Consider the following 16,458-nt stretch of genomic DNA (forward strand, 5'->3'; position numbering starts at 1 on the left):
GTCGACTTCAATGTTGCGCTCAATAACCTAGATATATAGGAAGACATAACCTGAAAAACACTGTGTTGACAACCAGAAACAGCAGTTCGAAGCAATGTTGTTCGATCATTCTGTAACATCAGATGGTTCTTTAGAGCACATGCTTCGGGGTTTCTCTCTAAAGCACTGATGGAAGCTAGATTTCAGTGAAAAAAATAAAGGCGTCTTGCCAATATTGCTAACAGCTCAACATTTGACACCCTTATTCTACCTGAAAATTAAAATAGTAGGCAACAAGAATTTCTCAAATCCGAAGCATAGTTCATCTACGTATGAGAGTTCCTAGCTAGCTTGCTATCTAGTAAATTAATTTGTTGAAGTAGCAGGGATATTTTGTTTTGAGAAATTAAACATTAATTTTTTTTAAAAATAATATAAATTATATTTTGAAAGTTATTTGATTAAATTGATTATTTAACATGATATTAGAATCTTGATAATTAAATAGTAATGAGTTCAAATCTCATTATTTTTATTTATTTAATAAAAATTAAACATAAATAATATGAACTTATACAAACTTTAAAAACTTTCATTTATAACAGGTGATTGTGATTTTATATAATTTTTAAATTTAAAAATATTAAAGTCGCAATTAACAATTTAAATTTTTATATTAAATTAATTTCTCTTCAATAATGTAAGAGAAACACGAGGAAACAACAGTGACCCAGGCCCTAAACAATTGAAGAAAGAAATTCTCTTTCAATATCTTACGTGTTGTCATGCTGTCCAGAGATGCATATATTTATTTATTCGTTCACACTTGCTACTTGCCAGCCCTGTTCACCTACTAGTTATAACTAAGATTTTCGGTTGAAGAATTAAGAACTTGATCAGTTATTCGACACGGAGTGACTGTAACAACGTAAGACTTATCAGGCAGTTGAACAAGGAGCAACCACCTGGTTTATCTACGTAAAATGAATCCACCAGATATCTGGACTGCAAGAACCACTACGTATAATCATTTACAGTGATGACTAGAAAACTCTGAAAGTAGCAAAGGAAGAAAACGTTAGCGACTGATCTAACTAGTGAAGAAGACATACTTTCTTGGAAAATTTATAGACCGGCTCGTGTACAATAATATCAACAATAACAATAAAAGCCAAGCCAACGACATAGCTTTAGAGCCTGTTTGGCTACAAGATTATATTTTAATTAAAATAAAGTTTACAGCCATTTGAAAAAAAAAAATACACACTTTATTATGTATGGAGCCTATATATTTTTGTAAAAAAAAAAAAACAGCAAAATGCTGCTTCTTCCTTATTATGCATGCTAATTGCACTGTTCACTGAACAGTGTAATTAGCAGGAACAATGTATATTAAACACTGTTAATGTGAACAGTGCAAGAAAAGTGCACTGTTCACTTAAAAAGTAATGAACAATGCAATTCTCTCTTGCACTGTTCATGTGTGAATTGTATTGTTCACGTGAACAGTGCAATTCACTTGCACGGTTCACGTGACCTTTTTTTTAGTGTGCTAATTTTTTTAACTATTTTTTTTTTTTAAAAAAAACTAGTTTAGAGTGAATTAAATTCACTCGCACTGTAATGTGAACAATATTTTTTTTCTGAAAAATTAGTATAGAGTGAATTAAATTCATTCGCACTGTAATATCAATTTTATACCTGATAATATTTTATCTACACTCAAAAATTTATGAAAACTATAGTTCTTATCGGATGAATTTTGTACGTAATGGACTTATAAATAGTTTAATGGAATAATAAAAAATATTTTTTTATAAAGTATTTTTTATTTCATGATGTAATAGGAGTAATTAATTCTACAATATTTAAATTTAAAACTATCAATATTAATATTATATATTTTAAATTATTTTATAACCTCAATTTCAAAAGCATTCTTAACCAAACACATTAAACCACTTTTTCTTCAACCTCAATTTCAACCACAGTTTTAACCAAACACCTATTTTTTCAAACCAACCTTAACTAAAAGTACTTTTTATAAAACAACTTTTTTCAAATCATAACCACAACAGCTACCACAATATCAAACACACTCTTAATCTGCTCATTGCAACAGTCTAAGGAATGCCCCTATATGTGGTTGACCTTTCGTACCACACTTGTTATAATTAAATAGAAATACTCAAGGAAACAATTATGTTGGTTGTGAAATTTACTGATAAAATATTTTTTTGTTATTTTTTTCTGTATACATCGATAGTAATTTTTTATAGGTGTCTATCAAGAGAATTATTATGAAAAAAAATGAAAAATAATAATAATGTGCCATTGTTATAGATGATATTACCAATAAAATAAACTCATCGCTAATATCTGATGGTAAATTTCTTGATAATATTTAAGTTATGACCTAACGAGCAACCCTATTGTCTCTCCCCCATTTCTTCTTCTTGTACTTCCATTTTTCTTTGGAATTAACAGCAAGCCCACCTGTTTTATCACAAATCAAACTCTCCTCACCACAAATCCGACCACCCCAACACTTAGTTTGTTGGTATTTCTATTCTGGTTTAATTATTTGAGATTTTAAAAAATTATATTTGCTTGTAATTTGATGAAATTGATATCGATTTTGTGACTTAGGTATTTTATAATGAAATACATAATAGCTTATTTAATGAGTATGTTTCATATTTTATCAATTTTATTCTTAAGTTAAAAATTTTGATAAATATAGAAGAATTTGAATTTTTGTAGAAAATTGATAATTATTGAAAGGTATTGTTAATAAAATAAATTGAATAAGTTTAGGTTAAGTCAATATTAACTAATTTATTGAGTTCACATAGTTAATTATTACATGTTGTCATCAATATTCTATATAGATATGATATAAATAATGAATTATCATTCTTAGATGTATCTAGTTCTAGTAACATGCATGAAATTATAAATGATAATAGTAATTCTTATAGGAGTATGATTATGGATGCGATGAGAATGAATTAAGGTTATGCAGGTGAATGTTCAATTGTAGTTGAAGAACCAAATGCAGGCATGACCAGATTTTTTGATTTTTTTGAAAGACTTAGACAAACCATTATGGGATGGGTGCACAAATCACATTAAATTATTGGTCGTTGCACAAATGTTCACCATCAAGTCATATTATAAGGTAAGTGAGACTAGTTACGACAGAATTGTTGAATAGATAAGAAGCATTTTACCTGAAGAAAATAGGCTGGAAGAGAACTTATATGCTGTTAAATCCATGATGAAACCTCTTTAGCTTAGGATACTAGAAAATTGACATGTGTCCAAACTTCGGCATGTTGTACTACCTTGAAAATACAAACTTGATTGAGTACAAAACCCTTGAGCATGCTCGTTATAAACCTAAAACTAGTAGTGAAAGGACTCTTGTAGCACATAGAAAACTTAGATAATTCCCAATAATTCTTAGACTGCAAATTTTTTTCATATCTCAAAAAACTATTGAACACATGACATGACATCATTCATATGATGTAGTGGTTGGAGTCACGGTGTACCATTTCGATGGTGAAACCCAAAAACATTTCAATAGAATGCATTCTCAGTTTTTAATGGTATCGTGTAATGTACATCTTGGGTTATGTACAGACAAATTTAATCCATTCAGGTCATTTATTGCTTCTTATTCTTATCGGTTGGTGACATTCACGGTTTACAACTTGTCAAGGAGAATGTGTATGAGGCTGAAATTCATGTTTTTATCTACAGTCATACCTGGTCCTAATGGTCTGAGCAGAAATATAGATGATTGTCTTCAACCATTAATTGATGAGCTGAAGTAGTTGTGATTATCTAGGATTCTCACTTGTGATATCTCAAGGAAACAAAATTTTTAGATGAAGACACCTTTGATGTGGACTATTAATAATTTTTCTGCGTGTGAGATGGTTTTTGGTTGGAGCACACATGAAAAATTAGTATGTCCATACTGTATAAAAAATAACAAAGTCTTCACCTTAACAAATGGTGATAAAATGTCTTGTTTTTTTTATTATCATTGATGGTTTTTATCAACTAATCACAAGTTCAGAACAAATATAAATGATTTTTTTGTTGGTAGAGTTTAAAAAAATATTATATTATCTATACCATCTAGTGAAAAATTATATCACATGATATTATAAAATAATAATATTGTATTTGATTTTCAATGTAAGCCAAAGATTCTTGATTTTAGTGTGATCTGATGGGAACTGAAAACATTCGGAAGGTCTGAAGATATTTGATCCATGGACAATAGCGACACGCACCAGTCCCTTGCAAGTGGGGAGGTTCCATATTCTTCTATTTTTTTTTTTAAAAAGAAACAAATTATCAAAGAATAGCGAAAAACAGAATGGGAAAAATCCTGTAAAGGAAATAGAACTGGAAAAAAAAAACTATGAAATGAAGGGAAAAATGCCTTTCCGACGCGAGGGATTGTGAAATTACTGTTACTTTTTTTCCTCTATTACTCTTGGCTCTGGTGATATATCATGGGATGCTAAAGTAAGTGTTGGCCTTTTTCTTTATCATTTGGAATTTGATTATCTAGACTGAACTATGCTTTTGAATCTCTCGCGTTGGAAGACGCCATGGTACTTGAAGCTCTTGCGTCCATTTCTGTAACTGGACATGAAGGGGGCGGGCTTGATCTTGAACCGTGTAAGCTCCTTAGGGCTAGCATTGTAGAAAGAGAACCTTCAACCTCCTCTTCCCATCGTTTACTCAATCAACAGCAGCAGCAGCAGCAATAATAATAAAAAAAAAATAATCACCTGAAGTTTAGTGCTGACATAATGGAATTATATACAACACGATTATGATCCCAAGACTAAAGGGATTACGATCAAGCTATGATCCTTATTGTAAAGATATGGAAATAATTCCCTCTGAATTGAGTAGCAATTCATAAGCATAAGTGATGTTGACAAATCAACCAGCCAAGAACATATAAACAAATTCTCTAAAAACTAATTAAATGGGCACGGGGTACTGCAGAATCATGCGTATTAATCCAAACAATACAGATGTGATATGGGTGTTACAATATATATATCTACCAAAAAGATTTTATTCCTCATGACTTGTCTAGAGATTTGAATCTTACAGGAAGGGAATGATCCCGAACCTATAACAATATTGTAGTTCAAGGAAAATGTTTCTTTTTTTCTTTGGAATAAGCTTGATGGATCTTTAATTATATATAACGATGAAAGCACTTCTCTTTAATATTCTTTAATATATATATATATTTGCTTTTGTTTATTTAGTTTGTGGGCATATAAGAAATTAAATCGTGGGTAATCTGGACGATACTGACAATTTGAAGCTAAAGCAATTATAAGCAACCACAACAGATTAAAGTAGTAGAAATAAAGCGATAGAACCAATTAATTTATTACCTCTGCCAGTTTGCTAACCTTGACTAATCTGATTTCTGGCTATATATAGTGTGCAAGAGAGGGAGCCTTGAAAACATACGAAAACGACAGAAGAAAAAGATGGCTGGATATCCAGGGAGTACTGTTGAGGATGAAGAGAGCCTGTATAGGGGGGAAAAACCCCAGCCTTCTGCAACAACTCCAATGTCAGTGCAAGACTTCATACAATCATGCTTCTCTCCTTTCAAATTCACAAGATCAGTGATAAATATTGCTATTAACTAGAACAAATGAATAAAACATTAATCCCTTTGTTTTCCAAATAATTTTGCAGGGCAGAGGTAGTTCAAAACGAAGGAGGGATCCTGAAGAAGAGATCCCCGACATTAAGAGAGATATTGGGTTTGGAAGACCTCTTTTCCTTGACGGTAAATACTGTGATTTCAATCAAATTAAGTGTGTTTGTGTATATGTATACATAATGTCTTATGCATTTGAACCAAAACGCTTACCATGCAAAATGTTTCTGTGCACGCAGACATGGAGAGCATCAGTGGCTGAGCTCCTGGGCACAGCTGTTCTTGTTTTTGCACTGGACACCATAGTCATTTCAACAATTCAGACTCAAACAAACACACCCAACCTTATATTGTCAACCCTTGTTGCCATCATTGTCACAATTCTCCTACTTGCTACCTATCCCATTTCTGGTGGCCACATCAATCCTGTTGTCACTTTCGCCGCCTTACTGACTGGCCTTGTTTCCATCTCAAAAGCTTTTATCTATATCTTGGCTCAATGCGTTGGTGGCATTTTAGGTGCACTGGCACTAAAAGCGGTGGTCAACAGCGAAATTGAACAAACTTTCTCTCTCGGAGGCTGTACCCTCACCGTTGTTGCACCGGGACCAGATGGGCCGACTGTGGTAGGCCTAGAGACAGGACAGGCTCTTTGGCTAGAGATAATTTGTGGGTTTGTTTTTCTTTTCGCTTCAGTGTGGATGGCCTTCGATCATCGCCAAGCCAAGGGTTTGGGCAGAGTAACTGTTTTGATCATCGTCGGAATAGTACCTTCTCGTGTATGTTTCTACCACAGTCACGGCTACGAAAGGCTACGCCGGGGCAGGGCTGAATCCAGCAAGGTGTTTGGGACCAGCCATTGTTAGAGGGGGCCATCTTTGGAATGGGCATTGGGTGTTTTGGGTAGGGCCAGCTATTGCTTGTGTGGCATTCGCCATATACACAAAGGTCATTCCAAGCCAACTTTCCCACACCATGGAGTGAAACCTAACTGAAATTCAAGGATTCCTTGGGCATAAAGTTATGTTCAAGTTTGAAAATAATGCCGAGAGATAAATTCTTTTAATGTTGTTCACCTGTTCAATAATTGAACAGGTTGTAATAGTGTATCATTTATTTGTCAATTAAAAAATAACTTGTAATATTTTGTTTCGTTGTCTACAATGTAACAAGTTTTAATGCGTAAATTATGAGTTCTACCTTTTTTTAGAAGCCATCCGGGGGCTAAAAAGGCTACAAAAAAATTGTAATAATTATTGCATTATTCCGGTTTGTTTTTGTATTTAAAAAAATATTTTTGAAAAAATTTTAAATTTTTTTTATTTTAAATTAATAATTTTTAGTGTTTTCAAATCATTTTGATGCGCTGATAACAAAAATAATTTTTAAAAAATAAAAAAATTATCATTTTGACGCATTTTCAAGTAACAAGCACTTTAAAAAATAATTACAACCACACTTCCAAACAGTAGTAAAAGAAAAATAACAGATGAAGAAATCAAAAACCTCTCAAGCACTAACCCCCTTGTATTGATCCTAAAATAACCCTAAAATCTCAAAAAAAAAATATGGGATGTATTGCTTCAAGAAGGAACAAACCATGGAATTGCATTTATATTAGAATTTGTTGCATATTTCCCTTTCAAAAGCTTTATTTTCACTACCTGCTAGATGTGGAAAACAGCCGAATCGAACTGTTTCACCATGGGCCACATGGTCCGACTGTGTTTGTGCTGTTAAATTTTTTATCATTGTCGGAATTGTATCGGGCCTCTTCTTGTTTCATTTCGACCACTGTCACAGCTATGGCAGGGCAGGGCTAAATCCAGCAACGTGTCTGGGCCCAGAAACTGTTAGAGGGTGTCTTATTTGGAATGGGCATTGGGTATTGTGGGTTGGACCAGCTTTTGCTGCATACACAAAGCTCACTCCACTTGAACATTCCCACGAGACAGCATAGACTTAAACAATTTTCATGAATTCCTCAAGAACATGAAAAAGAAAGGTTATGATGTTCATTTTGGAAAACTGAATTCTGTAGATGTTTGTATCTGAATCAAGATCTAATAATAAGCTATTAATTTGTCCAAAAATCTTAATAATGTTGCCCATTGACTACAATGCATTAATTAATTATCACTATGAGTCCTACGATCATCATGTCCTTGATCACTCATACTAATCGCTCGTTGATCATCCCTAGCTAGCTGCGTGCATGGCTTTAAATTGCTATGTCATTATCAAAATCTACGTTTACCAGAATCAAAATAAATCTTACAGTGTATATAATCTATTCAGTACAAGACAAAGAACACGAGAGTTTAATAAATCGAGTAAGAACAAAGAACACCCAAGTAAGGAGGGATTATCATTGACAATATTGCTCGACACTCTTGGCTCAAGTGCCCAACAGAGGGCACAACCAAACCACTGAACTTAGACTAATTAAACAAACACTTATTCCACTTTTTGTTAATTATAGATATAGTTTCCTCGATATATTTAGACAAGAAGTTTGATTTTGTAATTTGATTTATGTTACTAGGAAGATGGCTGCAAAAATGTAGAGGAGGAATTAGCGAGGGGCTCGTGGACAACAGAATTTGAAGAGATTGAGATGGGGTTGCCCTCTAACTGCAACATTATACTTCCCAAGATTTCTGTCAACACCGTCTTAAACTCATCTTCTTTAACCAGTTTCCCATCATCTGCGTTCATCATCTTAAGCATCTCGCTTATGACGTTGTCCATCTGAAACATTGAAGTTCGGAGTCATTAACAAATTTAATCCAATTTGAGACTAGGGTAAGTTAAGATTAAGTTAAATGACATATATAAATCTTGGATATGGATTAATTAATGGATACTAGCCACGAACTTCATACAAAAATTCCATGAAATCGTCCGGGAATGATTACATAAACCTTTTTTTTCCTGGTAAAATTAGCATTACTCCTAAGTATCGATCAACTGTGAATTGTTTCTGATTGGCTTTATCTTACCTCATGAATTGCACCAACTGGAGGCAGGTCAGCTGATGGAGCGACCGTATCTAGCGCCACACGCAAATACTCCTTGGATATTTTCCCATTGCGATCTTTTGGCACATTTTCTATCGCCGTGTTTAGATTCTGCCAAGCCAATAATGGATTGCAGAATAAGATAATTTTTCCCAAGAATATATACATATTCTAATTAATTATATCGAGAAAAGAGAGGTTATGTAGCGATCAGAGCCAAACCTTGTCTAATTCAAATTTGTTGGATAAAAGTCTCTTAATTCCACTTCCATCAAAGGTGTTTTCACTGTGTGCAACGATCACAGGCTGCTCTTTCAGACGTTGTGCTACACACTGTGCCACTTTCTTGAACTCCACCAAGAATGTCTCTTGAGAAGGGGGCTTGTCCTGATCTTGACCAGCACAAGATTGTAAAGCTGGTTCCACAATGTTACTCATTACCTACACCAGAAAATAAGTCCACGATTTGCACGGAAACCCCATATTAACTAAATGTTACATCATTGAATTGCAAGGATAAAAACTCCATACCCAGGAATCTGAAGATGGAGGCATTCCGTGATCAACAGTAAGCTGTTCCAAAGCTTTGACAATGTGATGATGGAGTGATCCACCAGGTGATTCCAACTGGGAAAATAAGGACACCATTTCTGCTTCATAACCAGGTCCTTTAATGAACTCTAAGAGGTCCTCCCCATCCATACGGAGGATGACTATAGGGTCTCGCTTCAAACCAGCAGCCATGCCTAGAAGAAAATCTGATATAACTTCTTTAAATTCAGTCTTGCTCACTTTCTCTTGCTTGCCATGTGTGAATTCATTTAGAACCTATAACAACATGATATTTGACGCACATATATATGTATGAGAAAGGTTTCATTAATCTTTAAGGATAATTCACTGTTGAGCTTACAATTAAGTTTATCATGATAAATCCCACAATGGGTTCCTTTCTCCCAGCAATTCGTCCTACCAATTTTACTCTAGTACAACATTATTATGAGTTCCCTACTTGTCACTTCTCTAACCTTTTGGTTTCTTGGAAAATTCGCAATATACAAGTGCAAAGGTGGTCCTAGCTAGACAGTTCTACCTGTTCTTGCAGGCGTGGGGTAATATTTTAATGCCACCCAATTACAGGTAAATATTAAAATATGATCTAGAGCATTCATTTGCATGATTTCATCAATGGAGCAGTTGCTGGTACTTGTCCCTACAAAAATGTTATGAGTGGGTCTTGTCCCTACAAAAACACTGCCTTTTTAAATATGGGTAAGCCCAAAAAGTCAGACGACCTGACTTTGGTCGCATCAAAATTGGATAAAAATATATTAGGTGTTCAATTTACTAATGTTAATCGTGTTTTTTTTTTTAAAAAATCTTTTTTAATAAAAAAAACATTTAAATATATATTTTAGATTTGTTTACATCCACATATTAAAATCATAAACACGTAAAAATATATTCATGTAGTTTCCACAGCAAAATAATATATATATGATTGACTATACATCACTAAAGAAAGGAAAATATTCGAGTAGTTTCCACAACATTCATCTCCAGATGCCTCTCCACCATGTAATGATAAAAGGAAAAGGATGACAAAAGTCAATTGGAAAAGCAAAGGCCGAATGAAAAGCTAAGACCGACAACACCGACTAAAATTGAAAGATGGTTCGGATGTTTAACGAGGTACGTAAGCTAGAAATGGAAAATCTTGACGATTTGCTTCTTATCATGTCCCCCAGCAAGACAAGCATAGTGATTTCGATCGCTATTAAGACTCGAAAGTTAGACATGATCAATGCAATAAACAATGAAAATTGGCGTTGAAAAAAAAAAAAGAAGAAAAAGAATGAATCACTCTGTGCCTCCACGAACTTTTTGGAGCCACAAGCTTAATTAAAACTCACGAAAGAGTGGTGAAAGCAGCGTCACGAGGGGCGGCGAAGTCCATCACCTACATCAGCTAGCCAAATACAATTTTCTTTTTTAATTATGGATGTCTAGATTAGTTTATAACTTTCCTAGACATCACCTACATCATACATACTTATTCCAAGACTTCTCTCCAGTATCTCGGGGCACATTTACAACTTTCCTACACAATAAATATCTCTAGGGCCAACATCTTGCTTCGGAATCGATTCATTTCAGCCATTGGAGCAACTAGAAATTAAATTGCGTGTACGTAAGTATGAGCATGCAAGAGCCGTTTAACGGCAACCCTTTCCCCAGCTCAATGTTTTTCCAAACTACAAAACTCAAGGCTTTTTTAACGGTTGGAAATATCATCAAAACAACTTTCATATATTAAAATTAAATATATTCTCAATGGTTGGCATAAATATTACTATAGAATTATATGTAGATTGATTCTTTGAATCATAGATGTTCATGTACTAGATTGGTGTAGCTTGGATCAACTGTCCTCAATTTCATTAATAAAAAAGAAAGAAAGAACTCCTAAAACAAAACCTATGAAGTTTACCATGCGCATCTCTACCAACTTAAGAAAAATGTAAAGAGAGCTGGGGGCATGAAATAACCTCAGAGTAGATGTGATCAGAATCGGGAGAAGAACCCTGCGCAGGCAAGCCAAGGGCAGCACCAATATCAGCAACAGCGGGTTCAAGTTCTTTCACAGAGAGCTTACCATCTCTATCCCTATCCAGCTCTTGGAACTTATGATCCACAAAACTGCTAAACACCTCTTCATTCCCAACCAACTCCATTATATCTGAACCGTCTAGAACCTGTCCATTTCCTCCACTTGCTCTTATCTCTTCCTTGCTTGTGCTACCCTTCTCCATTAACTCTCCTAACCTTTCTCTCTTGCTTTCTTGTGAGATTCTTTGGCTTTGTTTTTGTGTGTGTGTATCTCGTGAATCACACGAGCTAAAGTGGAGGTTTGCTGTAGCCTGTAGGTGAGTCTCCCTTTGCTGCTTTCTCTGCTTCTTGTGTTCTTGGCCTTTAAATATGCGAGAGAATGGGATCAGAATGGCTTTTGTGCATTTACGAGGGTGCGGCAGATATACGGCACGTTTGCTTATTCCTTTTCAAGACACATATTTTAATTAGTTTCTTAATTCTTTATTATTATTAAAAGTAGCATGGCGGTTATACATTCTATATATTATTTTTATAAAATAAATTCGAATTGTATTGATTATAATTTGTTTAATTATTATATAATGAGAGAGGATTGTTATATCCCTTATGTAGTAATCTTTTTTAAAAAATTAAATTCAATAAATAAAACCACTATATTAGGATTTGAAAAAAGAAAAGAAAAGAAAAAATCGTTTGTCATTTATTAAATATAGGAATTAACTTAAAGAATAAAAAAATAGAAACTAAGAATATTAGGATTTGAATTCTTTTTTTTCTAGCAACAATATTTGTATGAAAGAACCATTTCAATTTAATAGCTTTTAAATAAAAACTTTTTAAATTTAAAATTTATATGGATCCACGTTAACTTATACTTAATTCTTGTTAAATAAAAATATAGATGGTGAGATTGAAACTCGTGACTACTTGGTAATCAAAGTTTTAATATCATGTCAAAGAATCAACTTAACCTCATATATAACTTAAGTTGTTAGGCAAGATGTATGATATATATAATTTATATTATTCTCTAATGATTTTTTATCAAACTAATTTCCTTGAATAATAAATAAATAAATAAATTCTCAATTGTGATTTCGGTAAGCATCCATAACTACAAGAACTATATATTAATATAAATTTATTTCTTAGGTCTCTTCTTATCTTTCAATGAAAAAGACAACATGAAATGCAACATCAAGCTGCTCTCATTAGCAGCTCACAATTTTCAATCATTTTCCTCTAGACAAATCGCATATCATTTTTTTGGCCAAATGACTTTTTTTTATGTATACCAATAAAAAAAAGTTATAATTTATAACAATATATATATATATATATATATATATATATATACGATGTGCCTTGAACACCATAAAAGTAGGAATACGAGGATAGAACCAAACAGTCAAACCAAGAGAGTGGCTCGTAGCCACCGATCCTCTGTGTGGATAGGACACGTGGGGCGGTTAGGGAGCCGCCAAAATCAAATAAAATGATAGATAGCAGACCCACCCACCAAACATCTATAGGTCACTACCTCTCAGTGTCCTTTTTTGCGCTTTGGTCGGCCCGTCTTTTCAAGACGTGTGGACTTAGCAGCCTAATCTGCTCGAGTCTGTATTTTTTCAAGATATTCATGTAGAGATAAGTGTTTTTTAAGTATTAAAATCATATATTTTTTTATTTTTAAAAATTTATTTTTTATACCTATATATCAAAATGATTTTAAAATATATATATAAAAAATATTTTAAACTGCAATAAATTTTTTTAAAATTGAAAAAAAACACAGTTAAATCACCACACGAAACAAGCCTTTGTATGGCTCGAATGAGATAAGCGATTTGCAGGGTGTTAAGCGGCTGCCGAAATTACACCTGTGGTCGCTACAAGACCCATGCTACTACAGCTAGATGCCCTCGCGGTCAAGATACTAGCTACTACATCGACGCCTAATTATTGTCCTTCTCTCTGATACTGCATCAGCAGTCTCATTTCTCATGACAAGTAGGCATAACAAGGAATCTTATGCATGGAACCCAAAGTTGTCCTTCTCTCTGATACTGCATCAGCAGTCTCATTTCTTATGACAAGTAGCATAAGGAGGAATCTTATGCATAGAATCCATATCAGGACAATGTTTATGGATATTTGGTCTTTTGAAGCAGGCATTGCGCACAATGTAACTATTCTAAAACGCCTGCCATAGATTCAGTGGACATGAGCAATGCAAGAACTTAAATCTAAGCTCCAGGAACATGCGCAAGAAATCATGCAATCTTGCTGGTATTATCTTGTACAGAAATTAGAAGTTGCCATGGTCTTAATTATCCTTTAATTAATCATGCAATTGCAAGTTCCCTGCAAGGCTGCAAGCATGCAGCAATATACCTGATGCTGCCACAGTACTCACCTCAAACTTAACTTCGGTCTACATTTCTCCTTGCATGTTCCTATCTACCATGACAAGTTTATATTTGTGTCTAAGATTTACGCAACGGGAACAGATGAGGCTAGCAAAATTTGCTCCAGACCAGGATATATATCCAGTATTTACGTGAAGGTAATGAAGCACCTAGGAATTTGACGGTTTTTGGGGGCTCTGGAATAGTTTCCATCTTCCATGTTTTTGCTGGACAGACTCCTTTGGAACAGTTTCTTGCCGTGGGGAATTTATATCTCCATTCACCAAGGATTGCATCGGTTCACCTGGCTGTTCTTCCAATTCACTTGCCGGCTCGTGTGACTGCTGGGACAAAGAAGCACTACTAGATGAAACGAACTGATCAGGTTCTTTGGGCTGTTTTTCTGTTGTAGCCTCGCTAATTGAACTGGATGCCTTAGATTCTCCATTTTTGGCATTTAGCTCTACTTGCTGCTGGAAAAGAATTGACATCTTGGAATCAGTTAGTGTGGTTTAAAACATTACTAGAATAATGATCGAGACGAAACAATCCTTCTGCTGTCATATCATACCAGAACAGAGAAACTATCAAGTTGAAAAAGTCATCAACCGAATTAAAATTGCTTGAGGTTACCTGATCAGAACGAGGACTTGATGCTGACTGAGAAGAAACGCACTGCAAAATTTCAAAAAACTTCGTCTGTCCATAAGCTGCTGCCTTCTGCCAATAAATAAGGGCAATCTCCTCAGCCTGCACCCTCATCTCCAACAAATTACGATCGATCTCAGTCTCGTGTTTTGCCACGAAAGGCCGGAAAAAACAATCATAAACATATTCCGTTCCCTGAAGCAGTTAAAAAAGAAACATATTAATCAGGATATAACTAATTCAAAGGTTGATAACCGGCCGGATGATGCTGCTTCACAAATTTAGAGTGATCAATACATACTTTCGTTTTCGGATGCCAAAGATATATAAAGAATGCCAGCTTTGCTTCACTGTACATAGGCAGCCTTCCAAGACAGAAACCAAAAACAGAATCATAACCATAACACAACAGCATGAATTAAAAACACAACCCAAGTTTCAAGACACCATACCAAAAGATTAGATGATCCCCTACCCTCTCACAAACTGTAAGCATTGCAACTAAAATCCTACAGAAAAAATTGAAAGAACCATATCAGAACTGTAAATTAATTTCTTAAACACTAGAATTTTTCTAATGAAGCGTGAAAATGCTTACCAGTACCGGCACCAAAACAGGACTTGCACATTATCTGTCCTGTTGTTCTCCGCTACTTTAAAACACTCATAAGCCGGATAGGCATAACCAAAAACCATACTGTCAAATTATCATACATCAGCACCCCAATTAACACCGAAAAGATAGTCAAGTTGTAATAGAATGGATAATGTTGAATTAAATTAGTTTAGTTTCATACAGAAGGGTTCTGGACAGAAATGATCCAATCATCTTGTTTGCTTAACATTTACCGCGAGATGGTTATTAGCAATTCTTCCTGTCGATTTTGTCACACAATCCAATCTGAAATCCAAGGCAGGCACAATATGAGTAAAATCACTAGATAAACAGAAGAAAAGGTGATCTATCATCCAGAATCAAGCACCTGAACAACGTACAATAGGAGTATTTATCCAGAAAAAACGTACAATAGTAATGCCCCCCCTCTAACTCTTTTTCTTGATCAACCTTGAATTAATGCCAAAATAAATACAACGTGGGTTCGATCAAAAACCCACAGAGACCTAAAACAAATGGAGTACGTATACTACAACCAAAACATAACCAGTATACAGCAGCCACTATATTAATTAATTTCCGGAAAAAGTAAGAGAAATGAAGTTAGTCTTTTGCTAAGTTTAGATATAATTCTTGAGATTTTATTTATTTAGTAGACATACAGCGAAGGCGGCATCCTAAGCAAGAGATTCAGTTGTATGTGATATGTATCGCTGGATTTCTTAGTAAGAGATCAACACAACACCCCACAAGACACAGGAGAAGTAATCTTAGAAGTACCCATATATCACGTAAGATTATTATTATGTCTTACCTGGTTTTTGAATGATGATTAAAAAAAAGCTGCTCAGAAGTTGCAGTAGGTGTGTCTATATATATATATGTATATATATATATATAGGTATATATAGATAGCACATAGAACTCGACTGTACGAGAAAAACTGCTTTGGTCACGAATCGCCACGAATGTATCCTTTGGTTTGAATTTAGATATGACAGTTGTTAAGTAAGCCACGTTTTTCATTGGGCATTTTGAAGTAGTAGGAGGGCTGGGAGATTGGCTAAAACAAGTACTGCTCAAATCTCAGGTAGCGTTTGTTCCTACGGTAAAATTATGTTTTTTAATTTATTTATTTTTAGTGTTTTTAAATTATTATAATGTATTAATATTAAAAATAAAATTTAAAATTTAAAATATATTATTTTAATATATTTATAAATAAAAAACTACTATTACCATAATACCGCAAACACTACTAAAATATTTACACCAGACTTATCTTGGACTGGGCTGGATGGCTTACATATTGCTCGCTGAAGCACACAACATTTTTTTGAAGAATATTGCATCGTTATGGTGTAGGAAAACAAATCAGCGGCATTGATGAACAAAAACCAACGACCATGTTTTATTCCGATTGACTGCGTTGATGTCCAAAACTTTCTCCTT

General features: G+C 34.2%; 2 protein-coding genes and 1 pseudogene across 2 annotated transcripts; 1 reads left to right on the forward strand and 2 right to left on the reverse strand.

The window, feature by feature from the left end:
- The first annotated feature begins 5,484 nt into the window (after positions 1-5,484).
- Positions 5,485-6,913, forward strand: LOC133699961 (uncharacterized; annotated as a pseudogene).
- A 1,040-nt stretch (positions 6,914-7,953) lies between these two features.
- Positions 7,954-11,725, reverse strand: LOC133698684 (uncharacterized). Its single transcript, XM_062121703.1, has 5 exons — positions 11,271-11,725; positions 9,253-9,549; positions 8,944-9,162; positions 8,704-8,832; positions 7,954-8,452 (listed from the first exon to the last, which is right to left on the reverse strand). Exons 1-5 carry the CDS (start codon positions 11,532-11,534, stop codon positions 8,243-8,245), a joined length of 1,119 nt encoding a protein of 372 aa, XP_061977687.1. The 5' UTR covers positions 11,535-11,725; the 3' UTR covers positions 7,954-8,242.
- Positions 11,726-13,912: 2,187 nt separating this feature from the next.
- On the reverse strand, positions 13,913-15,219 carry LOC133699417 (putative HVA22-like protein g). The gene is made up of 6 exons (XM_062122657.1): positions 15,188-15,219; positions 14,989-15,087; positions 14,843-14,899; positions 14,692-14,755; positions 14,376-14,585; positions 13,913-14,215 (listed from the first exon to the last, which is right to left on the reverse strand). Exons 1-6 carry the CDS (start codon positions 15,217-15,219, stop codon positions 13,913-13,915), a joined length of 765 nt encoding a protein of 254 aa, XP_061978641.1.
- Positions 15,220-16,458: the final 1,239 nt, after the last annotated feature.

The sequence above is a fragment of the Populus nigra genome, chromosome 7, assembly GCF_951802175.1.
Source record: "Populus nigra chromosome 7, ddPopNigr1.1, whole genome shotgun sequence".
Taxonomy (NCBI): domain Eukaryota; kingdom Viridiplantae; phylum Streptophyta; class Magnoliopsida; order Malpighiales; family Salicaceae; genus Populus; species Populus nigra.